Source organism: Aotus nancymaae, unplaced genomic scaffold (assembly GCF_030222135.1).
Source record: "Aotus nancymaae isolate 86718 unplaced genomic scaffold, 86718_ANA_hifiasm-v0.15.2.pri h1tg000020l, whole genome shotgun sequence".
NCBI lineage: Eukaryota > Metazoa > Chordata > Mammalia > Primates > Aotidae > Aotus > Aotus nancymaae.
This window is the reverse complement of record NW_026988432.1, coordinates 4,330,412-4,357,795: the sequence shown is the minus strand read 5'-3', so window position 1 is coordinate 4,357,795 and position 27,384 is coordinate 4,330,412. Positions and strand designations below refer to the sequence as shown.

Below are 27,384 nucleotides of genomic sequence, written 5' to 3'. Positions count from 1 at the left end.
AGAAATAAAAAGAAAATTAGAAAGTATTTTAAAGTGAATAAAAATGAAAATAAAACATATCAGAATTTGTGGGGTGCCACTAAAGCAGTACTTAGGTGGAAGTTCATAGCACCAAATGTCTCAATAGGATAATATGAAAGTTCTCAAATCAATAATTTCAAATTCTCCCTTAAGAAACAAGTTACAACACAAGTTACAACATAAGCAGAAAAAAAGTAGAAAGAATAAAAATCAACATCCAAATCAATGAAACACAAAACAGAACAATACAGGGAAAAAGTCAATAAAACCAAAAGTTAGGTCTCTGAGAAGATCAATAAAACTGATAAACTTTCAGCCACACTGATCAGGAAAAAAAAAAAAAAGAAAGAATCACAAATTAGCAATATCAGGAATCAGGTTGTATCACTACAGATTCTAAAGACATGAAAAACATAGTAAGGGACTATTACAAAGAACTTTATGCCAATATATTCAGCAACTTAGATAAAACGAACAAATTCCTTAAAAGACGAAAAATATCAAACCTCACTCAAGAAGAAATAAATAACCTAAAGAGCTCTATCTCTTTGAAAGAAAATGAAACTGTAGTTAAAAGTCTTCTCATAAAGAAAGGTCCAGGCTTTGATGACTTCATAGATGAATTCTACCAAAGAAGAAATACTACCAATTCTATGCAAAATCCTCCAAAAATCCAACAGGAAAGAATACTTCCCAACTCATTTCATGAGACCAAAACCTCACAAAGAAATTACAAAACAACTGGAAGATAAAATGAAAGAGAAGTAACAAGAATTAAATACTTCATAAATATCTTAACAAGAAATGTGCAAAACTAGTATGAAGAGAATTCTGAAACACTCCTAAGAGACATAAAAATATTTTTAAACAGAATGGAGATCCAAGATGGCCAAATAGGAACAGCTCTGGAGTGCAGTTTCCAGCAAGAACAGCGCAGAGGGTGAGTGCTCACTGCACTTCCAAACAAGTTTTCACTGCCCACAGACCAGGAGATTTCCAGGCCAAAAAGCACCACGACCTTTGAGTTTTCAGCATGGTGGTTTCAGCCAGTGCCGCGTCGGCGCAGAGAAACTCACACAAGTCTTGGCAGCCATTTCAACTGGCACCTGGAACGCCTGGGAGACAGAGCCATCCATTCAACTGAAAGGGAGGGGGCTGAGACAGGGATCCAGGCAATCAGGTTGAGCGGGTACCACCCCCACAAAACAAGCAATCTGAGACGCTCTGGACTGAGGGTTTCGCAGCAAGCACAGCTGGACCCAGGACCATCCAGTTCAGTGGGGGGCGAAGGGCGTCCCCCACTACCGAGGCAGTCCACCAATACCAAGGCACTTCACACAGCAGCTGGACAGAGCCTGTGGCAGCTCAGCAATGCCTCTGCTGGTCAACTGTGACTAAACTACTCCATGCGGGGCAGGGCATCTATGAAAAAAGGCAGCAGCATGACAGGAACTTATAAATAAAGTTGACCTTCCTAGAACAGAGCACTTGGGAAAAGAGGTGGTTACAAGTTCAGCTGCAGCAGACTTAAAGGTACATGCCCTGCAGCTCTGCACAGAATGGCAGAGCTCCCAGCATAGCACTTGAGCTCCTATAAGGAACAGACTGTCTTCTCAAGCAACTCCCCGATTCCCATATACCCAAAGAGACACCTCATAAAGGAGAGCTCAGGCCGACATCTGGCAGGTAACCTTCTGGGACAAGGATAGCAGAGGAAGAAACTGGCAGCAACACTTGCTGTTCTGCAGCCCCCCACGGGCAATCCCCAGGTGAGTGGGGTCTGGAATGGACCTACAGTGGTCCTGCAGCAGAGGGGCCTGACTGTTAGAAGGAAAACTAAGAAGCAGAAAGAAATAGCTTCAACATCAACAAAAAGGACGTCCACTCAGAGACTCCATCCGAAAGTCATCAACTACAAAGACCACAGGTAGATAAAGCCACTAAGATGGGAAGAAATCAGCACAAAAAGGATGAAAACACCAAAAACCAGAACGCCTCTCCTCCTCCAAGGGATCACAACTCCTCATCAGCTAGGGATCAAAGATGGATGGAGAATGAATCTAATGAATTGACAGAAACAGGCTTCAGAAGGTGTGTAATAACAAACTTCTCAGAGCTAAAAAAACATGTGCTATGCCAATGCAAAGAAACTAAGAACCTAGAAAAAAGGTTAGATGAGATGCTAACTAGAATGAGCAGCTTAGAGAAGAATATAAACGACTTGATGTAGCTGAAAAACACAGCACAAGAACTTCACGAAGCATACACAAGTTTCAATAGCTGAATCAACCAAGCAGAAGAAAGGATATCAGAGATTGAAGATCAACTCAATAAAATAAAATGAGAAGGCAAGACTAGAGAAAAAAGAGTGAAAAGAAATGAACGAAGTCTCCAAGAAATATGGGATTATGTGAAAAGACCTAATCTACGTTTGATAGGTGCACCTGAATGTGACAGAGAGAATGAATCCAAGCTGGAAAACACTCTTCAGGATATTATCCAGGAGAACCCCAACCTAGCAAGGTGGGCCAACATTCAAGTCCAGGAAATACAGAGAACACCACAAAGATATTCCTCAAGAAGAGCAACCCCAAGGCACATAATCGTCAGATTCACCAGGGTTGAAATGAAGGAAAAAATGCTAAGGGCAGCAAGAGAGAAAGGTCGGGTTACCCACAAAGGGAAGCCCATCAGACTCACAGCGGATCTCTCTATAGAAACCCTACAAGCCAGAAGAGAGTAGGGGCCAATATTCAACATCCTTAAAGAAAAGAACTTTCAACCTAGAATTTCATATACACCCAAACTAAGTTTCATAAGCGAAGGAGAAAGAAAATCCTTTATGGACAAGTAATTGCTGAGAGATTTCATTACCACCAGGCCTGCCTTACAAGAGCTCCTGAAAGAAGCACTAAACAAGGAAAGGAACAACCAGTACCAGTCACTCCAAAAACATACCAAATGGTAAAAACCATCGACACAATGAAGAAAACTCATCAACTAACAGGCAAAACATCCAGCTAGCATCAAAATGGCAGGATCAAATTCACACATAACAATACTAACCTTAAATGTAAATGGGCTAAATGCCCCAATCAAAAGACACAGTCTGGCAAATTGGATAAAAAGTCAAGACCCATCGGTGTACTATATTCAGGAAACCCATCTCAGATGCAAGGACACACATAGGCTGAAAATAAAGGGATGGAGGAAGATTTATCAAGCAAATGGAGAGCAAAAAAAAGCAGGAGTTCCAACCCCAGTCTCTGATAAAAATGGACTTTAAACCAACAAAGATCAAAAGAGACAAAGAAATGCATTACATAACAGTAAAAAGGATCAATGCATCAAGAAGAACTAATAATCCTAAATATATACACACCCAATACAAGAGCACCCAGGTACATAAAGCAAGTTCTTAACAACCGACAAAGAGACTTAGACTCCCACACAATAATAGTGGGAGACTTTAACATTCTACTATCAATATTAAGACAGATCAACGAGACAGAAAATTAACAAGGATATCCAGGACATGAACTCAGATCTGGACCAAGCAAACCTAATAGACATCTACAAAAATCTCCACTCCAAATCCACAGAATATACATCCTTCTCAGCACCACACTGCACCTACTCTAAAACTGACCACATAATTTGAAGTAAATCACTCCTCAGCAAATGCAAAAGAATGGAAATCATAACAAACAGTCTCTCAGACCACAGTGCACTCAAATTAGAACTCAGAATTAAGAAACTAACTCAGAACCGCACAACTTCACGGAAATTGAACAACTCACTCCTGAATATCAACTGGAAAACAATGAAATGAAGGCAGAAATAAAGATGTTCTTTGAAACCAACGAGAACGAAGACACAACGTACCAGAATCTCTGGGACACATTTAAATCAGTGTCTAGAGGGAAATTTATAGCAATAAATGCCCACCAGAAAAGTGAGGAAAGATCTAAAATCAACACCCTATCATCAAAATTGAAAGAGCTAGAGGAGCAAGATCAAAAAAACTCAAAAGCTAGCAGAAGACAAGAGATAACTAAGATCAGAGCAGAACTGAGGGAGATAGAGACACAAAAAAATCTTTCAAAAAAATCAATAAATCCAGGAGCTGTTTTTTGAAAAGATCAACAAAATAGACCACTAGCCAGACTAATAAAAAAAGAAAAGGGAGAAGAATCAAATAGATGCAATAAAAAATGATAAAGGGGATATCACCACTGACTCCACAGAAATACAAATTACAATCAGAGATTACTAGAAACAATTCTATGCACATAAACCAGTAAACCTGGAAGAAATGGAAAACTTCCTGGGCACTTGCACCCTCCCAAGCCTAAACCAAGAAGAAGGTGAAACCTTGAACAGACCAATAACAAAGGCCAAAGTTGAGGCAGCAATTAATAGCCTACCAACCAAAAACAGTCCACGTCCAGACGGTTCACAGCTGAATTCTACCAGATGTACAAAGAGAAGCTCGTACCATTCCTTCTGAAGCTATTCCAAACAACAAAAAAAGAGGGAATCCTTCCTAAATCATTTTATGAGACCAACATCAACCTGATAACAAAACCTGGCAGAGACTAAACAAGAAAAAAAAATTGAGGCCAATACCCATGATGAACATAGATGCAAAAATCTTCCAATAAAATACTGGCAAACCGACTGCAACAGCACGTCAAAAAGCTTATCCATCACGATCAAGTAGGCTTCATTCCAGGGATTCAAGGCTGGTTCAACATATGCAAGTCTATAAACGTAATCCACCACATAAACAGAACCAAAGACAAAAACCACATGATTATCTCAATAGATGCAGAGAATGCCTTCAACAAAATTCAACAGCCCTTTATGCTAAAAACTCTCAATAAACTAGGTATAGAAAGAACATATCTCAAAATAGTAAAAGCTATTTACGACAAACCCACAGCCAATGTCATACTGAATGGGCAAAAACTAGAAGCATTCCCTTGGAAATAAAGCACTAGACAAGGATGTCCTCTGTCACCACTCCTATTCAATATAGCATTGGAAGTTCCAGTCAGAGCAATCAGGCAAGAAAAAAAAATAAAGGGTATTCAATTAGGAAAAGAGGAAGTCAAATTGTCTCTATTTGCAGATGACATGATTGTATATTTAGAGGACCCTATCATCTCAGCCCAAAATCTCCTTAAACTGATAAGCAACTTCAGCAAAGTCTCAGGATATAAAATCAATGTGCAGAAATCACAAGCATTTCTATACACCAATAAGAAACTAACAGAGAGCCAAATCATGAGCAAATACCCATTCACAATTGCTACAAAGAGAATAAAATACCTAGGAATACAACTAACAAAGGATGTAAAGGACCTCTTCAAGGAGAACTACAAACCACTGCTCAAGTAAATAAGAGAGGACACAAACAAATGGAGAAATATTCCATGCTCATGATTAGGAAGAATCAGTATCGTGAAAATGGTCATATTGCCCAAAGTAATTTATAGATTCAACACTATCCCCATCAAGCTACCAATGACCTTCTTCACAGAACTGGAAAAAACCACCTCAAACTTCATATGGAACCAAAAGAGAGCCCACATAGCCAAGACAATCCTAAGCAAAAAGAACAAAGCCAGAGGCATTATGCTACCTGATTTCAAACTATACCATAAAGGTACAGTAATCAAAACAGCACGGTACTGTTTTGGTACTAGTAACAAAACAGAGATACAGACCAATGGAACAGAATAGAGGCCTTGGAGGCAATGCCACACATCTACAACCATTTGATCTTTGACAAACCTGACAAAAACAAGCAATGGGGAAAGGATTCCCTGTTTAATAAATGGTGCTGGGAAAACTGGCTAGCCATTTTCAGAAAGCAGAAACTGGACCCCTTCCTGACACCTTACACTAAAATTAACTCCAGATGGATTAAAGACTTAAACATAAGACCTAACACTGTAAAAATCCTAGAAGAAAACCTAGGCAAAACCACTCAGGACATAGGTGTAGGCCAGGACCTCATGATTAAAACACCAAAAGCACTGGCAACAAAAGCCAAAATAGACAAATGGGACCTAATTAAACTCCAGAGCTTCTATACAGCAAAAGAAACAATCATTAGAGTGAACTGGCAACCAACAGAATGGGAAAAAAATTTTGCAATCTACCTATCTGACAAAGGGCTAATATTCAGAATCTACAAAGAACTAAAACAGATTTACAATATAATGCAAAATGAAGTACATAACTTCTCAATACAATGCAAAATGAAATACATAACTCCATTTTTAACAGATTTACAAGAAACAAACAAACCCATCCAAAAGTAGGAGAAGGATATGAACAGACACTTTTCAAAAGAAGACATATATGAGGTCAACAAACATGAAAAAATGCTTATTATCACTGATTATTAGAGAAATGCAAATCAAAACCACATTGAGATACCACCTCACGCCAGTTAGAATGGCGATCATTAAAAAATCTGGAGACAACAGATGCAGGAGAGGATGTGGAGAAATAGGAACACTTTTACACTGTTGGTGGGAACGTAAACTAGTTCAACCATTGTGGAAGACAGTGTGGCACTTCCTCAAGGACCTAGAAATAGAATTCCATTTGACCCAGCAATCCCATTACTGGGTATATACCCAGAGGATTGTAAATCAGTCTATTATAAAGACACATGCACACGTATGTTCATAGCGGCACTGTTTACAATAGAAAAGACCTGGAGCCAACCCAAATGCCCGTCGACGATAGACTGGACAAGGAAAATGTAGCACATATACACCATGGAATACTATGCAGCCATAAAAAACGATGAGTTTGTGTCCTTTGTAGGGACATGGATGAATCTGGAAACCATCATTCTCAGCAAACTGACACAAGAACAGAAAATCAAACACCACAGGTTCTCTCACTCATAGGTGGGTGTTGAACAGTGAGAACACATAGACACAGGGAGGGAAGCATCACACACTGGGGTCTACTACTGGGGGGGACCAAGGGAGGGACAGCGAGGGGATGGGGAGGTCAGGGAGGGATAACATGGGGAGAAATGCCAGATGTAGGTGATGGGGGGATGGAGGCAACAAACCACATTGCCATGTGTGTACTTATGCAACAATCCTGCATGAGCTGCACATGTACCCCAGAACCTAAAGTACTATATGTATGTGTGTGTATATATATATACATATATACATATATATATATTTTTTTTAAAAACAAACTGAAAGACATTCCACATTCTTGGTTGGAACAATTCAACAACAAAGATGTTAACATACTTCATATTAATATATGGAATTGAATAATTCTATTAAAAATGACAACAAACACAAGAAAACCTAGCAATCTTCCTAAGCCAAAAAGCAAGGAAGACTCAAAGATGAATGGGATATCTACAGGACACAGAAGCAGCCTGAAGTAGATCCCACCAAGCAAGCTGGGGACAATTTTAACTCCAAAAATAATCATGTCTCTAGCTGATGATAAATTATTGAATAAATATCCAGGAGTCCAAAGTGACACTAAAAAAGGGAAGGCGGAGAGCACTGGGAGGAAAGAAGAAGAGCTCAAATTTTTTCCACACAGGAGATAACTACTGCATCAATGAAACTGTGCTCCAGAGTGAAGGAAACTAATGACTAATAGTAATACTTGAGTTTGCAGGATGGCAGATAAGAAAATAAGTGACTTACTGAAATACTAAAACTCCCTCCACTTGTAAGATAAAACTGGCTGAAATCAGTCAAAATCAATACAGCCAATTGGAGTTTTCACAGATGGAGCTTGCTGACATCACAGCCTGAATTCCCACCTCGTTTCATACTAACTCCTCCTGAATTTGCAAGTGACTCATGGGGGCATAAAGAGATAACTGAACCATGCCTGAGGACTTTGCAGATCTCCCCTTTCCTGCCACCAATCACCTACCAATCCCAGAATCTACTCCCTAAACCTTTTCTAATAAAATTACTGCCTTAAAGCCACCATGAGGAGACAGATTTGAGCTGGACTCCCATCTCCTTGTCAGTGGACTAGCCATACAACGCTTTTCTTTTCTCAAAAACCTGGTGTCACAGTATTGGTTTCTAGCACATCAGGCAGCAAGCCCCTTTTGCTCTGTAACATCAATTTCTTCATCTGAAAATTGGCAATTAAAAGGAAAGAATTAAGCATTGTCCCTGCCTTTATAGAAGTTCACCCAGCTGATAAGAGAAAGTTCTTTACAAAAGCTTACTTGATAAATATAGAAATAGTGACATAATTAGAAAATCAACATTTTTAAACAAAATATTTGATTTAGGCAAAGATCATTAATAGATGTCAAGTCCACTAGGTTAAAGACTTTGGAGGACTAGGATATTTGGAAAATAACACTTTTAAAATAATGAAGATATCCAGCGGTCACCATCTTAACCAGATGATAAAACCTGGCATTACTAATAGTAGGACAATCTGACATTATATACTTCTCAATATAATGCAAAATGAAGTACATAACTTCCCTTTTAAAATATTTTTAACAGAAATGTTAACTTTGACTCTAAGCAAGTCCTTACATGAAACTCCAAGTTTACAGGCTACAAAAGAATGAAACCAAAAGGAAATAATCAGATAAGTCAGAATGGGGCATTCTACACTCTCTCTTTTTTCCTGCTTGGCCTAAGACCCCTCCCTTTCACTGTCAATCCCAGCCTCTGTCCTGGCTTTGGTAGGCATGGCAAACACTGATGCAGCATGTAGAGGAGAAAGCCTGGTTTCTCTCTACTCTCATGCTGGATAGGAGTGGCATGGGCAATGCTGGCAAATTTACCATATTCCTTTGAGAAACAAGTCTCAGGGAAGGAGGGTGCATGGAAAAATAATAAGGAAGCATCAGTAGAGACCCAGGTGGTGGCATTGAGAGTAACGGTGAAGAAGGAGACAGAGCCAGAGCTGAAGAGCCTCAATCCAGTGAGGACTTTCACAAGCCCTGGGATGACACAGGGGTCTGGGAGGATACTGGTGCCAAAAGATTATAAAGTGACCAGGGAGGACAATTCTTAACTCAGATATAAAAATTAGTTTCCTCATCTCAACCTTTAATTTCTTAATGAAATAAAAACTCAATTAATTTCACCTTTTTTGGTGAAGAGATTGCGAAATGTACCACACAAGTAGAAAACCCCACCGCTGTGCAGATCTACATGGAGTTGGTAGCCGTGCAGTCCATACTCAGGGCTGTCATCCAAAAAGGGGCTATGTGGAGGCAGTTCATAGGGACTGAAAAGAAAACAAAAGAAGCATACAAACTTGTCATCACCAGGGATAAAATTCCTGGTTTGAAAATACTTTTTAAAAAATTAGCATCCTTATCAAAGCACTACCTCCTATAAATGAAATGCCATAGGATTCCCTATAATCTTCAATACCGTGAACTTAAAAGACTGCTTAATGTTCTTTTACCAACTTCTGTAAAAACAGGCAATGATGTGAGTTCCATAGGCAGCCACAGCCCAGTATGGGTGTACGTGGTTCTGCAGCTGACCCCAGGACAGCTGCACTACAAAGGCCACTCTGCCCCTAGTGTTGTTCTCAGTGTCCAGGGGACAGAAGTGCTCAGCAGGAAAAGGCACTGAACACCGATGTGCAGCGCAGACACCGAGGCAGACCCAAAGCCAAGACAAGCAAAGCTTTATTCAACAAGAAAAAATGACTACATAAAGTGACAAACTCAAAAATACTCAGAAACTTTTCAGGTAATAAAAAAAAAATGAGTAAGGAAGAGTCTAAGTCTAAGTCCACAGGAAAATAGTGAAATGGGAAGCCTGTGCTCTACCTAAAGACATTCAAATTCATGAAGAAATACTGTCCAGACCGGAAAGAATCATCCGCAGGCCAGGTTCAGCCCAGGGGCCATGAGTCTATATGCCTTGCAAAATGTGAAAATTCATATAACAGCAAAACTTGAAGGATAGTAGTGGCATCTTGAAGCAGTGAAATAACATCCTACTAGGTATAAATTCCTTTAACCAAAATAAATGAAGCAAATAAGTACTTGTGAATAATCCAATTATTTTAGCAACAGCTAAGTAATTATGCCTGTTGGTCTGTGTTTACTGATTAAAAACAGAGTATCTCTGCAGCTATTCTCAGGATAGTAAGACAGCATCAACTTCTAATACTTTACTGCATAAAAATTCAACACACCCACATATAAATACATACATAGTGGCCGAGCCTAATGTGCTCCTCTCCACAAGGTGATGGAAATGAAGACTTGCCATAACAAAAGCCAGTTCTTCCTCCTTCTGAAAAATTAATTAAGAAGAATACATATTTCAACCAAAATGTTTTAATTTTTCACAAGGTCGTTGTGAAGATCACAGTACATTCATCTTGCAGATAGATGCAGTTTCTTACAACCATAAGATCACCACAGTGCTAATGCATTATTACTGTTAATACATTATTACTATCTAATAAGACTTATACTTCATATTGACAGCAGGACCACAATTCACCCCAACATGCAGAGCACACAGGACCAAAAGAACTCACAACCTAGAGCTTGCAAAATATCAAAAGATATATATATATAATGGCTGTGAAAATACGCATTGTTAGTTCCAGGCTGTTTCAAACTCCTTTCAAAGGCCTTCACAGATACCAGGTTAATTCCACAAATACTGAACCTTACTGACACAATGTTCCTCTTGCAAGTAACTGCTTGATTTGACAAATGTGGTAGGAATGATTAGATTCAAGTTCTTCACTTGTCCATCAGGTCAAATAGTAGAAAATGTGACTGTTTAGGAACTGACCTCCATTTCTCCCCAGATTCACAGTTGACACTGATGGGCATAGGTGACCCCAAATGGCAAATCTGAAGGTGCCATTCTCTAGTAGGTAGGCAGAGGACAACTGAGACCACCAGAGTGCTCACAACTCTGCACCCAACACAGCTGGATGTATGTGATTCATGAAACACAGAGCAGGAAGCTGCGGCCTCACCCACAAGCCACCTTCACACAGAAAGGGGAGGAGGGAAAGAAAAACTGATACCCACAGTCGGCTGAGGAAAGGAAAAGGGACAAGAGGATGGTGTTGTCTGAAGCTGGGGTCTTCATTTTATCTAGTCATTGTACACTCATGCATATTACCATCTCAGAATCAGATTTGTCAACGACTATCTTAAAATATCAGCCTGACCTGGTGACACAAGAAATCTTATGCAGAGAGAAAAGATAACATCTTAGACGCCCGACCCTGAAGAGCAGATTTCACTCAATACCACACCTACAGAATCAGAACGTGCTTGGGAGACGACCAGGCTGAACACATAGAAAGGGAGACATTGTCCGCTATCCCCATCAAGCTACTATTGACCTTCTTCACAGAACTGGAAAAAACCATTTTAAACTTCATATGGAACCAAGAGAGAGCCCACATAGCCAAGACAATCCTAAGGAAAAAGAAAAAAGCCAGAGGCATCACACTACCTGACTTCAAAATATATTACAAGGCTACTGTAATCAAAACAGCATGGTACTGGTACCAAAACAGAGATATAGACCAATGGAACAGAACAGAGACCTTGGAAGAAATGTCACACATCTACAACCATCTGATCTTCGACAAACCTGACAAATACAAGCAAGGGGAAAGGATTCCCTGTTTAATAAATGGTACTGGGAAAACTGGCTAGCCATTTTCAGAAAGCAGAAACTGAACCACTTCTTTACACCCTACACTAAAATTAACTCCAGATGGATTAAAGATTTAAACATAAAACCTAACACTGTAAAAATCCTAGAAGAAAACATAGGCAAAACCATACAAGACATAGGCACAGGCAAGGACTTCATGACTAAAACACCAAAAGCAATGGCAACAAAAGCCAAAATAGACAAATGGGATCTAATTAAACTTAAGAATTTCTGCACAGCAAAAGAAACAATCATTAGAGTGAACTGGCAACCAACAGAATGGGAAAAAAATGTTGCAATCTACCCATCTGACAAAGGCCTAATATCCAGAATCTACAAAGAACTAAAACAAATGTACAAGAAAAACAAACAAATCTATTCAAAAGTGGGTGAAAGATATGACCAGACAATTTTCAAAAGAAGACATTTACAAGGACAACAAACATATGAAAAAATGTTCATCATCACTGGTCATCACAGAAATGCAAATCAAAACCACATTGAGATACCATCTCATGTCAGTTAGAATGGCAACCATTAAAAAATCAGGAGACAACAGATGCTGGAGAGGATGTGGAGAAATAGGAACACTTTTACACTGTTAGTGGAAGTGTAAATAAGTTCAACCATTGTGGAAGACAGTGTGGCGATTCCTCAAGGACCTAGAAATAGAAATTCCATTTGACCCAGCAATCCCATTACTGGGTATATACCCAGAGGATTATAAATTGTTCTATTATAAAGACACATGCACATATATGTTCACTGCGGCACTATTTACAATAGCAAAGACCTGGAACCAACCCAAATGCCCACTGACGATAGACTAGACAAATAAAATGTGGCACATATACACCATGGAATACTATGCAGCCATAAAAAAGTATGAGTTCATGTTCTTTGAAGGGACATGGATGAATCTGAAAACCATAAGAATCTGAAAACCATCATTCTCAGCAAACTGACACAAGAACAGAAGACCAAATACCACATGCTCTTGCTCATAGGCAGGTGTTGAACAGTGAGAACACATGAGCACAGGGAGGGGAGCATCACACACTGAAGTCTGTTGCAGCGAGTGCTAAAGGAGGGACAGCCGGGGGTGAGGAGGTTGGGGAAGGATAACATGGGGAGAAATGCCAGATATAGGTGACAGGGGGATGGAGGTAGCAAACCACCTTGCCATGTATGTACCTATACAACAATCCTGCAAGATCTGCACATGTACTCCAGAACCTACAGTACAATAAAAAAAGAAAAAGAAAAAAAAAATGAAAATGTAGAGACAAAATACAGGGTCTAGGTATCTTACAAAGAAAAAAGAAAGAAAGAAAGGGAGACGTCAGAGAAAGAGCATGAAAGGAAGAGAAGGAATGTGGACTGATTGGAAGGGGGAACATCACATGACACTAAAAGAATAACATGAAGAAAAACATGAAGGCAGGAAGAAGTGGTTTGTTGTTTATGATAGCAGAACAGCAGAGCAGCCTCAGTGGAACAGAAAGGGCCATATTAGCTTGAAAAAATGAAGTTGGTGAGATGGTAAATGGATTGCAGTTACTGAAAAGCCTTAAAGGATTTTACATTTCATGTCAAACATAATGATAAGTAAATGTGGTATTGTGATGGGGAAATGACACAGTACATACAGGGACTCAAGTCTTACCTTCCAGAGTCCAACCAGGAGGCCAGGGTGCAGGCAGAAGATCCGAATAAGTCTGTCACAGCCAATCATGGTAGATTCAGTCAAATGACTCAGATTGTACTTTGCAATTAAAGAATGCCATCGGAGTCTTTGAATATTATGCCAAGGGAAGAAGAGAGAGAAGTGAGCTTTCCTGTCTACAGTGCTGTCAGTTCTCTTTAGCGTGTCACAAATGTGTTTGAAGAGTATGTTAATGATGTGCTCAAACTAAGTGGCACGTTGGTAGGGTGGGGACACAAATGAATAAATGGCAAAATTGATACATTCAGATTTCCAACTCAGCTAGGTTTTTCTTCCCTTCCACCTTGCTCTTGCTGTCAACTCAACCTAGCCAGAAGGAAGTTGAAGGATCACGAAAGTGATGAAGTGGCAGAACTGTCTCCTGTTCTATTCCTTCCAAACCCAGCACAATACTACAATCTAAAGTAGACTTTCATGTGTATTCCTAGTCAACTGAGTGAAATGACACAAAAGCAAAGATATATTATTTCAAGTGACATAAGAACAGGTAGTCTCAGGAGGTGGTCGCAAAGCAGCTGGGCCTTTTAAAGTTATTATCAAGGATAACTCAGAGACAGTGAAAGCTGACACATTAGAAATAAACTAAATCACCAGTGTTTTCACAAAGGAGACACTAACACAGCATTAAACTGAAATCCCTAAGGAGCTGGGGCCACATCTCATTTAAAAGTTGGTGGCCAGCACCTCAGGCACAAGCCAGCAGGCAATAGGTACATTAAATAAGCGACTTAAAAAGGAGACCAGCTGCAGTCCTGTTTCAAAGTGGAAGGGACTGTGAGGCATCAAAACCAAATCAGCGGCTACCATATGACCCTAGTCCCATGTTCAACTTTTCAAAAGAACTTCTTGTGCAGAGAACCACAACTGAATAAGGAGAGATGGTCGGTGAGTGCATGTGATGTATACATTAAAAATAAACCCAGCATATGCAGAATACACTGAAGGAGGATAAATGCAGGGTCCAGAACCTCACTATGGGGTCAGGGAAGCCTGAGGTAAAACCTTAGCTTCAATCTACAGTGACTTCATGACTATCACAGTTGGTTCTTTGTGCATGAGATCACTAGCCTGCTCAGCAGGGATGAGAGCACAGGACACAGGCCAGGTGCTGAATAAACAGCAGTCCCTGCTAGCATCATCACTAATGTGAATATAGGAGTCTGGGTAGGCATGTGAGAAACACTCTTCTCTCAAAATCTGGCTGTACAGGTGTTTATTAAATAGACTCAGAATGTGCTGAGTCCTCATGTGCTTGGCCTTACAGCCACAGCCACAGAAACTAAGGCTGATGTTTTCTCAACAGTTCTCACAAATTTAGAGTGGGACAGCACCAGCTGCAGAATAGAAAACGCTGGCAAGGATGAAAATTTAGAATCTGACTAGAAAGGTATAAATTATAGGGAAATCCAAATTACATTGATAAAGCTTTCACTGTTGTTGAGAAACTTCTCATAGAGGAAACAAAAAAGACCCAAATAAAAATCACAAAGTCTCTTCTTGGCTGTCACACAGATGCATACAAGGATTTCCATTCCTGCATAATGAAAGCATTCACTTACAAACTTGCAATAAAAGTGCCGATCAAAACAAATTCCTAAAAAACACTTTTAGTCTTTTGGGGTTTTTTTGTATCACAGTATATCAAAGGCTGTCTGAAGTCCATTGAAATTTCACAGAAATAAATTACATCAAATGAATTTCCCCAATGAACTCTAGCATTTGACACTATGTAGCATCTATTACTTCTGACCTTGATGACAATTTCAGCGACATACTGTCTTTAACTGGGCTTTACAATTCAACATTATCCTTTTAACCGAATTCTTCAGGATCATTTGAATTAATGTTAACCATTTTGTTCTAATATCTGTAAATAACATTTCATGACATGCCAAGTAACATATACTGTTTAGCAAAACTAGTATAGTTTGTGGACTTACTCCCCAAATAAAATTTTGAAATGAATAAACCCTAACTACAACATTAGAAAAAGCTGGTTTCCTTTATGATGCCATATGAAATTTCAAAGATTTATCCAAATAAAAGTACCATTTTTTAAAAAGGTAACTGTTTCCAAAGTACCTTCAGTAACATATTCAGGAAAAATAATTCATTTTTCATCATAACATTAAGAATATTTTTTAGATTACAATAAAACCTGGATTTGCCAGCACTAAGGGGTCTGAATAGTCTTACATTCAGAACATGGAAAGGGAGCTCAGTAATCACTAAGACAATGCTCAAAGAGCAGGCACCATGGAGAGGAGCCAAAACAAAGTCTCCAGTTATAGAGCTGCAAAAAAAAAAAAAAAGTGTCCATATCCAGGGAAACCATAAAAGAACCCTGTCCCTCCATGGAGATGGCAGGTACTAATGTCAGATATCGCAGTATCCTCCATAGTGAGGACAGATGGGAAAGAAACCAATGGGTGGAACTGCAGCATGCAAAGATGGCAAGAAAACAACACAGTAAATACTCCTGAAAAGTCAAAGAACACTGAGACAGTAAAAGAGACAGGAGGGCAGGAAACCAACATGGAAGGAGACAGGTATTACCTTTACATTTGCAATATATCTTATATAAAGCCATGTTAGCTTGCTCCAGAGATGAGGATGCTATGCACGCATGCCATAATCCAACTTTTAGGAGGGAGCAATCAGTGATGATAAAGAGAACCTGAGAGATCTGCTCAGAAAGGCAGATGCCAGCCTCCTAGTGAATATGAACTCAGTGCAAAGCCACCTGACAACAGAATAGTAAAGGGCTCACTAAGCATTACCCATGTGCTGCACACTTAGCTGTTCTATGCATATTACAGTGATACCTTTTGATTGATATTGTTCACTGCAGTCATATATGCTAAATACTATGCCAGTATAACGATCATCTCATTTCACAGAGGAGAGAAAGGAGACACAGAAAGAGTAAGTTACTTGCACAGGATCACATATCTAGTAAGTTCAACAGAAGGCAGACAAAATAACTATTAATTATTGCTTGGTTTCCTCATATTTAGACTATGATTAGTATACCATTTACTAAAGAAGGAAGACATCATGTATTTTTCTAAAATAGTTAAAATGAAAAACCTCAAAGGTTAGCCATCAAACATCCAGAAAATTTTGTTAACTAGAATATCATTCCCTACCATTAAAGACAACCTAGATACGAGGACCTTAAATTTAGACCTAATCAGAAATGTGACAAAATGTACTCTTTTCCTCTTCTACAGTGATGCAGAATGTACATTTAATATGTGATAAAATTAAAAAGTGCTGCTGGTATTTTTTAATTACAAAAGTAATGCCAAGTAATATTTACATATAAGATGTTCTCACTCAACAGTTCTGCTGATTGGTACTTACCTATGTTTGGTGGTAGTTTTATACCAGTCCGTAAAAACTGGTGTTACACCACATAAATCTAAGGTTGACAATGATGCTAGGCATGGCCAATTTTTGCCATACCATATAACAGTAACTGAGGTGTCGTTTATGGAAAGATCAACATGCTCCATGATATATTCTTTTCCACTTTTTTCTTTCAGTATAATTGCCCAACCTAAACCAAATATTCTGGAGAGAGAAAAGAAAGCTAGCAATGTTTGTCTCATTGAAAAAAAATGCTAAAGGCAATTTCACATATCTTCTCTAAAGCATCTAGATCCTTAAAAGCCAAAGTCGAAGTTCTCAGAACATGCCCATTACAATGTTCATTTCAACAACAGTACTCTCTTTAGACTTTTTCTCCTCACCAAACACCTCCTGAACATCCATGATCTTCCAGGTACTGGCAATATATAAATAAGACAAAAGTTCTGCCCAGAAGAGACCTTGAACACTCTTACTGTACTAGAGCAGATGAGTACATTACTTCTGCTTTTTATTAAAACTTTAGGCTATTTACTAGTTATCCCTCTGTATCTGCAGGAAATTGGTTCCAGGACCCCCATGATACCAAAATCTGTGGATGTTCAAGTCCCTTATATAAATGGCATAGTATCTGCATATAACCTATACACCTCCTCCTGTATTCTTTTTTTTTTCTTATTAGCAGAGATTTATTTTTAAAAGAAATTAACTTGATGGTCAAGAGTGTGGTAAAACAAATACTCTTATACATTTCTGTGACAATGTAAATCGGTACAATTATTTTGGATAGATACTCCCATCCGAAATTTATCAAGAATTTTATGTCAGAGCTATTTAGTACACATTTAAAAGTTTATAAAAAATGAAAATGACTTAAATATTCAAGGGTAAATTATGGTATACCCGTTAGCTGAGTATTAAAGAGTCATTACACAGATTATTTTTGTGCGGCAGGTCTATAAGTAATTTTCCTTCTATTTAACTTTTCCAGTTTTCTATAAGGATCAAATAGCATCAATCTGTGAAAAATTATTTTTCAAAGTTGCATTTACCTATGAGTTATGAATTTTTACCACATACTTTCTCACAAAAATCAAAGTTGTACAAAATTTTCAAAGTTCTATTACCTGCCAAAATTAATTTTAATATTGGATAACCAGTAGAATGGAATCTCATTACAAAGAAACATGTAAATGGATAAAGGCAGACAGTGTGTTGGTTTCACCTCCAGAGTCTCCTGTTTTAACTAGAAGCTATAGAGATATTAGCCCAACACAATAGTGACAGCATCTGAAATGATCACTCTCCTTTTATGCCCCTCTTATATTAATAGTTTTATGCTTCAGGAAGGAGTCAAAATTTCAATTTGTCAATCCTGTTTCTATTAATCCTACAAATTAGAACAAAGTTTCACATTACATGGCAGTGGGAATGAAGGTTCCTACTATTCCATGGAAAGTGTCCATACTCAAGAATCATTTGTGCTCATTGGGGGAGGGGGGGAAGAAACTATGTGACAATCCCAACTTTAAGCTTAGAAGACACTCCAACATGATAAAACACACTAAAACTCTAAAAGGGTAATCAAAGGCTTCACATAACAAAGGGAAAACGGGAGTAAAAGTAACTAAAGTAAAAAAATAATCACAGTTTCAACTTGTTTTAAAGACTGCTGAAAGATCCTAGATGATGAACCTAAGTTCATTATCTCTGCAAATGCTAATTTTTCCTCTTTCATTTTAAGACGTTGTGTTTAAGATGTTGTATTCTATTCCTGGTTCTTAAATAGGTGATCGAGGCAAGTCAAGTCTCAGTTTGCTCAGATAAAATAAGTTTGGCTCATTAGATGAATTTTAGTGTACCTCCCAATTCTAAAATAATGTGACTGGACAAGACAAGAGAGTCATTACCTTATTATAACCACTGACAGGCGAGTAGGTAACTCCAGGGCTATAAGAACCACTGCCACCTGAGGACAGACTTTGCAGCTGAGGGCTGTAACCAGTCATACAGCTGGTGGTGAACTTGGGACTGGTACTGGGCGAACGAGATGGGCTATAACTCAATACACTCTGACCCTGAATTGAAGGGGAAGGTGGAGAGGGAGGGATTTGGGTTGCTGCCAGATCATGTGGAGTAGTCTATACAACAGCTGTTTTCAACCCTAAAAGTGTTTGCTGTCCAGGACTAACAACCAGACTTGTTGGTGCCACAGTATATTTAAAATATCTCCAAAAATCAAATAAGGCATTAAGGCTGAAGAGAGATGCAAGGGCAAGCTCAATATTCCAGAGGGGCCAGTATGTCACACTGTAGTATGAACTAATCAATTTTCCACTCATTTCAGTATATATCATACCAGCCATAGATACATTTAGGAATCCCCAGGCCAAAACCACTTTCCTAGCCTCTGTTTCTTTCCTCATCTTGATGGTTCTGTCCATAAGGGAAGCACTAGGGTGTGTCTCCCCCTGAATCATGTCCTCTGGCCAGAAAACGCTGGCTCCCCTCCTGTATTCTTTAAATCATCTTGAGATTACTTATAATACCTGATACAATGTAAATGTTGTGCAAACTGTTATTATGTGTAATGTATTGGTTTTTATTTGTATTCTTTTTTATATTGTTATTGTTTCAGGTTCCTCCCCGCCCCCCAAATACTTTTGATCTGCAGTTGGTTGAATCAGCAGATGCAGAAGGCTATGTGGAACAGGAAAATGCTACATACTTTATAGACACACAAAAATACTAGAGACAGTCCCACACAATCTAAATTGCACATATGTCCTATGTACACAATACTTTGAGCTGATACCATCATTCTCTTTTGGTTATAAACAAACATTTCAGAGTACTGTCAAGTAACCACTGTGGCCACTGCTCAAGAACATACTGCGTACCTGAGGGCCTCTTTGGTCTTAACTGGAAGGCCTGTGTAAGGGTTAACAGGTTTGAGAATGTCGGCTAGTGCAGCTTTTACAGATGCTATTTGTTTTGTGATATATTCTTTCTTCCAATAACCAGCTTCTTTATCCTGAACTGACAGAAAGCTCATAGACATAGCTATCTTCTCTACTGAATTAACTTTCCAATTTGATCTTGTAGCTGAAAAAGCAGTTGAGTAGATTCCGATCCAAATAAAACTGGAGGGAAAAGAGGAAATGTGTTAAATAAGAGACATTGTCACCTACCTGTAGTTATATCTCAAATTAGAGAAGCATAATATTTTCAAATAATCCAATTCCATGAATAGGTCAAGCTGAATATTTACAGTTGTTCGTCTGTTGAAGTGAATTGCAGTTTGAGATTTAGTGTTTTAAATTCAACACCACCAAAAACACATTTAAAAAAAAGGAAAAGCCCATCTCCCAGGGTCAAGTCTCAAGTGAATAATTCTCATGTCATTTAGGATCAGCCAAACCACTGCCCTCTTACATCAGTAATGGAATAGGAAATCTATTATTTTAAAAGTAACAGAATGTATATGTAGTATGATTCTTGTTTTTAAATATATGCATGCTTTTAAAAAGATCAGAAAGGATATATGTACACACACTAAGAAATTTCAACAGTGAACAACAGAATTGTACATTTTTTTGCTTTTTAACTTTCAACAAGAAATATGATTTCAGAAGGAGCAAAAAAGTGAAGGTTATTAATGGTAACAACCAAACAATAGCCAATATAAGTTTTTTGAGCACTTACTATGTGTTAAGCATTGTTTAAGCAATTTATGTATTACATATTACTCATTTATTCTTCATAAAGAAACCAGGAGGCACTGCTATTCCTGTCGCCAATGCACAGATGTTGTAACTGAGGCTCAGATGCAAAGCAAGCTGGCTGAGGTCTGTGCACTCAAGTTTATATTGAAGCTGGGATCTGAACCAGAGCTCACACTCTTATCACCTGAGTTTCACTGCCTCGTCAATCACAAAGAAATGGATCAAAGAAACTGAATAAGCTCCCCAAATTCAGACAGCCATATAATAAGTGTTAATGTGGGAATTCAAACTCAGCTCAGACTCAAAGTCTGTTCCTTCCACTCATCTCTGCTAAGAGGCTGGGAGAAGCCCCACAAGCAGTGGCAGTGAGCTGGCCCAAGGACTCTTCCCTCTCAGCCAGTACTCTCCACCAGGGAAGAGAAGGAAGACACAGGAAAAACTGAGACAGGGGTTAAAATCAATTCCTTATCTGAAAGGCAAATTTTGCATTTTAAAAATTAATTATTTGCCCGTTTATGTCTCCACATTACTACTCAGAGCAGCATGGAATGAAGCAATCAATGGCCTGGAGGCTGCAGGAAGAAAGCGATTCCTCCACACAGTGGTGGTCCTGAACTGCAGCAGGACCCCTGGGGATAAGCCTAGGTGCTCTGGGGAGGCAGAGCTATTTCCTTAACCATAGCAGAAAAGAACCATTTTTCAAACACATGACTTCAGAATGCCACCTCCTTAACTCAGACATTACATGAACTTCCCACCAAACACAAGCTCACATATAGTCAGACCCTGGTTGACAAGTCTTCCTAGTGTGAGTTTCTCAAGTCATTTCTCATCCCGTAAAATCACTTCATGCTCAGCTTTTATATTAAAGTGTCTGTGTTTTCAATTCAGAAATTTCTAGACTTTCCCATGCAAGTGGATAGATGTAATACAATAATTAGTTGAGTACCCCTAAGTAAAGTTAAAACTCTTTCACCAAAATCCTTTGAATAGACATTTTTAAAACTCCCTTTGCATAAAAGCTTGCTTGTGTTTTCTTCAAATTTATTTTACTCAGCATCTCACTCTACTTAAGTGTCCTTTAGCAGGACCTTTATGAAGCCTCGAATTCCTCACATCAGCACTACCTAAACTACCATTGATACTATTTTTACATGTGCTAGCACTTACAAACTGCAAAAACAAACACTGTCACAGAGAGAGAGGAATCACAGCATAAAATCCGCATGTATTTAGTAACAATAACCACACCTAAATATTCTTATGATGAACTATGCTCATACACAAGATCATACATTACTAACCGGAAGTAAACCTAAGTAAAAACATTTTATATTGCAGATGATGCCCTTGATTTTTTATAATACACAAATGTTAAGGTTCAGATGCTTTTCACAGTCTCCAAAACCCAAACACATTTACCTCTTGATCCCCAAATGTTCCATCCTATTAGAAGGCCTAGTCAGATTCGAGGACGAGGGCATATTTATCTAATATGACTACCAATCGGGGCTCAGGGAAACTTCTAACAAGTTGTTCAGAAAATGGGGCCAATGTAAAGTTTAGATAAATAGTGTTTCCCAGAGTACATAGCAAATAAAACCCCCTTGCGATAAACCAGATGACACCACATCCACACATCCCTGTTATTTCCATGCAGACGCCAGTGCTCATACAGAAGGGAGCAGCCCCCATTGCTGGGATGGAGCACTGGGGAGCCCCTTGCCCTTCAAGCCTGTCTTCCAATAAGTCATCAGTGTAACTCACTACACTATGTGTGCCTGCCCTCTCCTCAGATGCAACACTTACAATCTACTGTCAACTTTTCAAAAACACATATCAATTACTCATTCAATTATCATACATCCTTTTATGTAGTTTGACTTCATGATCAGACTTTGGCTTTAAGAGTCAGACTATGACTCTTTAGGTGCTTTAACTAGAACTAAAAAGTACAATTCAACTTAGCACAATTTAGATATGTCTTTCAAAAAACAAAAGAAATGTGAGTGCAATTTCATCAGAAACTGCTGTTTCCCAATGACAACTTCCAAGAAAGTGAGGGGGGCACATAAGTAATCTAGTGACGCAAAAAGCATCACTAGAACCATGCTCCACATCCAATTAAAGGCCCAGTTTATTCACCATGCAGGTGAAATGGAGAGGGGAGACAGTAAAGAAACTAAGAAACATATAATTTATCAGCTTATCTGAAGTCTGAGTTCTATCCATAAATAAAGTAAGAACTCTCCAGAATGCTACAGTTTTAGACATTTAGTTGATTCCTTCCTTGAAAAATGCCTTGCTGTGCTTTCTTTTAGTGACGACCTTCATCTCTTCTTAGATCGTTTGAGTCCCTTTGTGTTGCTACAAAGAAATACTTGAGGCTGGGTAATCTGTAAAGGAAAGGTTTATTTGGCTCATAGTTCTGCAGGCTGTACAAGGAGCATGACACCAGCATCTGCTTCTGGCGAAGCCTCAGGAAGCTTCCAAACATGGCAGAAGACCAAGGGAAGCCAACTGTGCAGAGATCACATGGCAGACAGAGAGAGAGAGAGAAAAGAGAGTGAGCGAGCAAGAGAAGGGAGGGAGGCCTGCCACACTCTTTTAAACAACCAGCTCTAAAGCAACAACTACGAGGAAGGCACCAAGCCATTCAGGAGAGATCTGCTCTGGTGACCCAAAGGCCTCCCAGAGGCCCCACTTCCAACACTGGGGATCAAATTTCAACATAAGCCTTTGGGAAACAAACAAATCCCAACTACGTAAATACAGCAATCACTGAGAAAGAGAAACGTAAAAATTGCTCTAATTCATTCTATAACTACTGTCAAGAACATGATTATTTCACTCATTGACGTGTGTGTGTGTGTGTGTGTGTGTGTGTGTGTGTGTGTGTGTATTGACACAGACAGACACATATTCTTCCATACGGGAAACATCTCCTTAAATTAAAAGAAAAATCACCCTTTCCAACCAGGGAACAGTATTATGTCCTCTTGAGAGCATGAGAATGGTTGAGGACAGCTTTAATAAGATCTGAGAGCTTATTCTGAGTTCCTCACTTAAGAGGCATACACCTAACACTAAAGACGGACGAGATGAGTCATTTCAGAACTTGACTATTCGCTAGCATGACCTGGAGAATCTTTAAAATGCAGATTTCGGAACACTAAATTATAACCTCTAGAAATGCCAACTAGGGATGGAAATTTTTTAAACTTTCCCAGGTGGTTCATATGTAGTCTTCTTAGGATGGCATTTGAGAACCACTGCACCAAATGACATTCTTGCCCACTATGTTCCACGGTTAACTAATACAACAGCCCTCCTTTCGCCATTCTCCATCTCCTTACCTAGTAAGCAAACCCACCAGTTAAAATCTTCATTCCCTCTCATCTTGCTGATTTCCCCAGTTGACATGCAGGTTCTATGTGAGAATGATACTTGTCTGATCTTTTGAAGCTAAATGAGAGAGGGGCCTAAAAAGCCCAGATGTTCTATTGTAGGCCACAAAATCCTCACTGAAAGTCAGGAGGATTCCACCATCTCTCCCTCCAAGATATAATTCTGAGATGCAGGCTACAATTATAGTGACAAACAGAAGGAGGGGTTTGTTCCCCTTTGTTCCTAGACACCCCTGCAAGCCCAGGTGAGCACAGGTGAAACCCTCTCTTCTGGCTCCCTGCTTCCAAGGGTACAGCCTCCAGGAGAGGACAGTCTTGGCTTCTCTCTGTCCATTTCGCTTTCCCCAGAGTAAGTTAACCTGATTGGCATGTTTGGGAGGAGGAGCTAAATACACCTAACTTAGCCTCTTCCTTTTCTTTCTTTAGGATCTACTTGGCCATCAGCAGAGAGCACTCATTCTACTCTGCAAACACAGGGCCAGGGTCAAAGCCAGCAGATCCCTGCACATGATGCTTGAGACTCTGTGATTAGGTCTGATTCTAGGGGGAACAGAGCCAAGTCCTCCTGGCAACAGACCTGAAGCTGCATTCTCCAACAGCTACAGCAATGACAAGTTTGATCTTTTTGGTCCATGCAGAATACATTCCTTTAAGCATATAAATGCAAATATTTGAAAATTTCATAGTAAAGCATTCAATATTTCCACTTGTGTGTAAAAATACTCTTGAATTCTCTTAAATTTTTAAAAATGGTTAAAAAGTTCTTACTAGTTTTCCTGACTTCCATCAAACTGTCATCAAAATATAACAGAGACCTGGATTTCTGCTTACTTGTCATTGGCTAGATGATAAAAGCGCCTGCTCACACATCCAGTACACAAGAGGCTCACAGCATCCAAGTAGGAAAATATCTTCAGCAAGATTTCTGAAGGCATTCTGCAAAAAGAGAAAAAATAAATAAATCACCAGAGTGGACCAGGGCTTAATCTACAGATCACCCGGAAAATGCTCATCTATAAACAGTCCATAAACAGACTCCTCCTGTACAAGAGGCAAACTGTACTCTCATCTTCAATTATTTTCTTTATTGAAATTTTCTGGTTATTCTAATTCTCATGACATAAACCATAAATAGAGCCAAGTTAGCTTGGAAAAGCTAACTTCCTCAGCATTTTAATCATATTCACACACTATGAATCAACAGGCAGCATTTCAGTGTGCCCCATGAAACTACATATTTTTTATTATTATTTTTGTAGAGAAAGAGTCTCGCTCTGTTACTCAGGCTAGAATGAAGTGGCATGATCAGGGCTCACTGTAGCCTAGAACTCTGAGGTTCAAGCCATTCTCCCGCCTCAGCCTCCCCAGCAGCTGGGACTACAGGCGCATGCCCGCTTGGCTGATTTTTTGTGGTGTTTCACCATGTTGCCCACCAAACCTGGCCTAAACTACATCTGTTTCTTCATTGAGATAAAAAGACAATCAGAGAACATATTCTTAGCTATTAATAAGAAAAACACAGAATCCCTTTCCCTAAAAAAGTAAGTAAAATGGGAAATATCAGCTAATTCCCATCTCGCCCACACCAAATCCAGGCACCGCCTTCTGAACACCCTTAGGCTTTTGACTGCTTCCTCTGGGGCTTCAAGAAGACACTGAGGGCCATAAATTTTTCTGAAGTGTCTGTTTCATTTATACTTCTAAATATGATATTGAGATGTAGTCTCAATATTCCACCTATTTCTACAATCTCAGAATTCTGCAAAACACAGTAAGAATCTGAAAGTGACTAGAAAGTATCACTAGTGTCAAGAAGTCAGGAGTGGGCCTCTATAAATCTTCAGCAAAAGGACAAGTAACAAGACAGCTACCACAGATTGTGTCAAGTGCTAGGGGTGGGGGGCAGTTCTAGGGATAAAGGAATTGGTGGGGAGAATCCTTTTATCCAATTTAAAAGAGCTTGCCCATACTCTCTACTTGTGATTGTTATGATTTTAAATTTGTTTATTTTTCAAGAGAATCAGGTTACTGGGTGTTTCACAGGAAAATAATCACTCCAAAAATTTTGATAATACTGAGAAGAAATAAAGTAGATCCTCAGGAAAAAGACAGTTAACGCCATGCCTATTGGATATGCATCACCATGTAAGTGTCCCCACCACTTAAAGCTCTAGCTATAGTTAGCAGAGACTTTCTGAGAGTTTAAACAAAAGCTTTGTTTAAACATTAATTAAATCAATCCCCCACATAAAACCCCTCCCATTCAGAATCAATAAATTAGATACTTTCAATGAGAAAAAGTATCTATTTGGTATTTCTAATGGTAGAGACACCAAAGTTGCAAGAAAACATACTTTTGTGATCATTTGGATTATTCGTTACATATAATTTTTATGTTTTCATTTAACTATTTCACAAACTTCATATCTATTATTTTTTAAATCAGTACTCTGGGCTTAAAGACATTTGAGAAAAGTATGAAGAAAACACCAGAATTATTTAACTGGAATAAAATCCCATTCAAGACAGGCATTCAGCAGGTTTTTACCTTCCTCTCCGCTGGACTAACCTAATGAAAAAGGGGTTCTCTCTGTGTCCTTCTAGCAAAAGGAGAAAATCTCTACTTTATAGTTAAGACAGTGGAGACTGACTACATTCTTAATCATTGTTCACACAATTTCTTCTAACCAGGTACAATCAATGTTTATACCCATGTTGGATTACTTTCTGTTGGATTCTAGTTATTTCACGTTGTGTGGGGTAAGGAGACAGGATGACAGGGACAGAAGGGAAAGAGGGAGTGAGAGGCAGGACCATTAAAGAAGTTTAAAATGTTTAACAAAGAAAATGCTTTAAACCAATGAGCTTCCCTAAGAATGTTAATTTGTGCATATTCATTTTCAGTATTGTGGGAATTCAAATGTAAACGTGTCATTGTCTCTGCCTCATGTTGTGAATCTATCCCAATATTCCTGCTTTTCTCACTTTCTTCCCCCTGTTCTAATGGAGAATGCTCACTTCCTTCCATCAAAGCACCTGTGCTCTAGGTCCCCACAGTTTCTGCAAAAGAACCTCAGCCTCCAGTTCCTGCCTCCTTCTTCTACACTGTTCATATCAGCCTCTGAATCACCCCAAATCTCTCATCCTGAAACCATACTTTTCCTTTGCTTCTCCCCAACCCAATCTCTCTGGAGCCACCATCTGGTTTCTAGGCTCCCTCACACTGCCAAGCTCTGGGAAAGAACAAAAGAAAACAAATACTTGTCTATACCTGCTGCCTCCACCTCCCTGCCCCTACTTTTTTGCTTCTTACATTTCAATGTGGAATAGAACACATGCAAATATGAAAATAAGTGGCCAGCCCCTTCCTTTGTATTCACCTGCAATACTCTGAGGGTCCACCACACCCTGCTGCCTCCTCCTCTGGCCTC

General features: G+C 39.1%; 1 protein-coding gene and 1 pseudogene across 2 annotated transcripts in view; both read right to left on the bottom strand.

The window, feature by feature from the left end:
* Positions 1–27,384, bottom strand: part of FBXO15 (F-box protein 15) — a 77,719-nt gene that overhangs the window by 40,523 nt on the left and 9,812 nt on the right. For both annotated transcript variants that reach the window (XM_012465407.2, XM_012465406.2), the window contains exons 3-8: positions 24,785–24,889; positions 19,722–19,964; positions 16,816–17,025; positions 13,390–13,516; positions 10,243–10,325; positions 9,155–9,297 (exon numbers count right to left, since the gene is read on the bottom strand). In XM_012465407.2, the coding sequence (XP_012320830.1) occupies positions 9,155–9,297; positions 10,243–10,325; positions 13,390–13,516; positions 16,816–17,025; positions 19,722–19,964; positions 24,785–24,888 (910 nt within the window). In that variant the 5' untranslated portion in view covers position 24,889. The remainder of the gene's footprint in view (positions 1–9,154; positions 9,298–10,242; positions 10,326–13,389; positions 13,517–16,815; positions 17,026–19,721; positions 19,965–24,784; positions 24,890–27,384) is intronic.
* Positions 18,693–19,308, bottom strand: LOC105726111 (transmembrane protein 209-like; annotated as a pseudogene).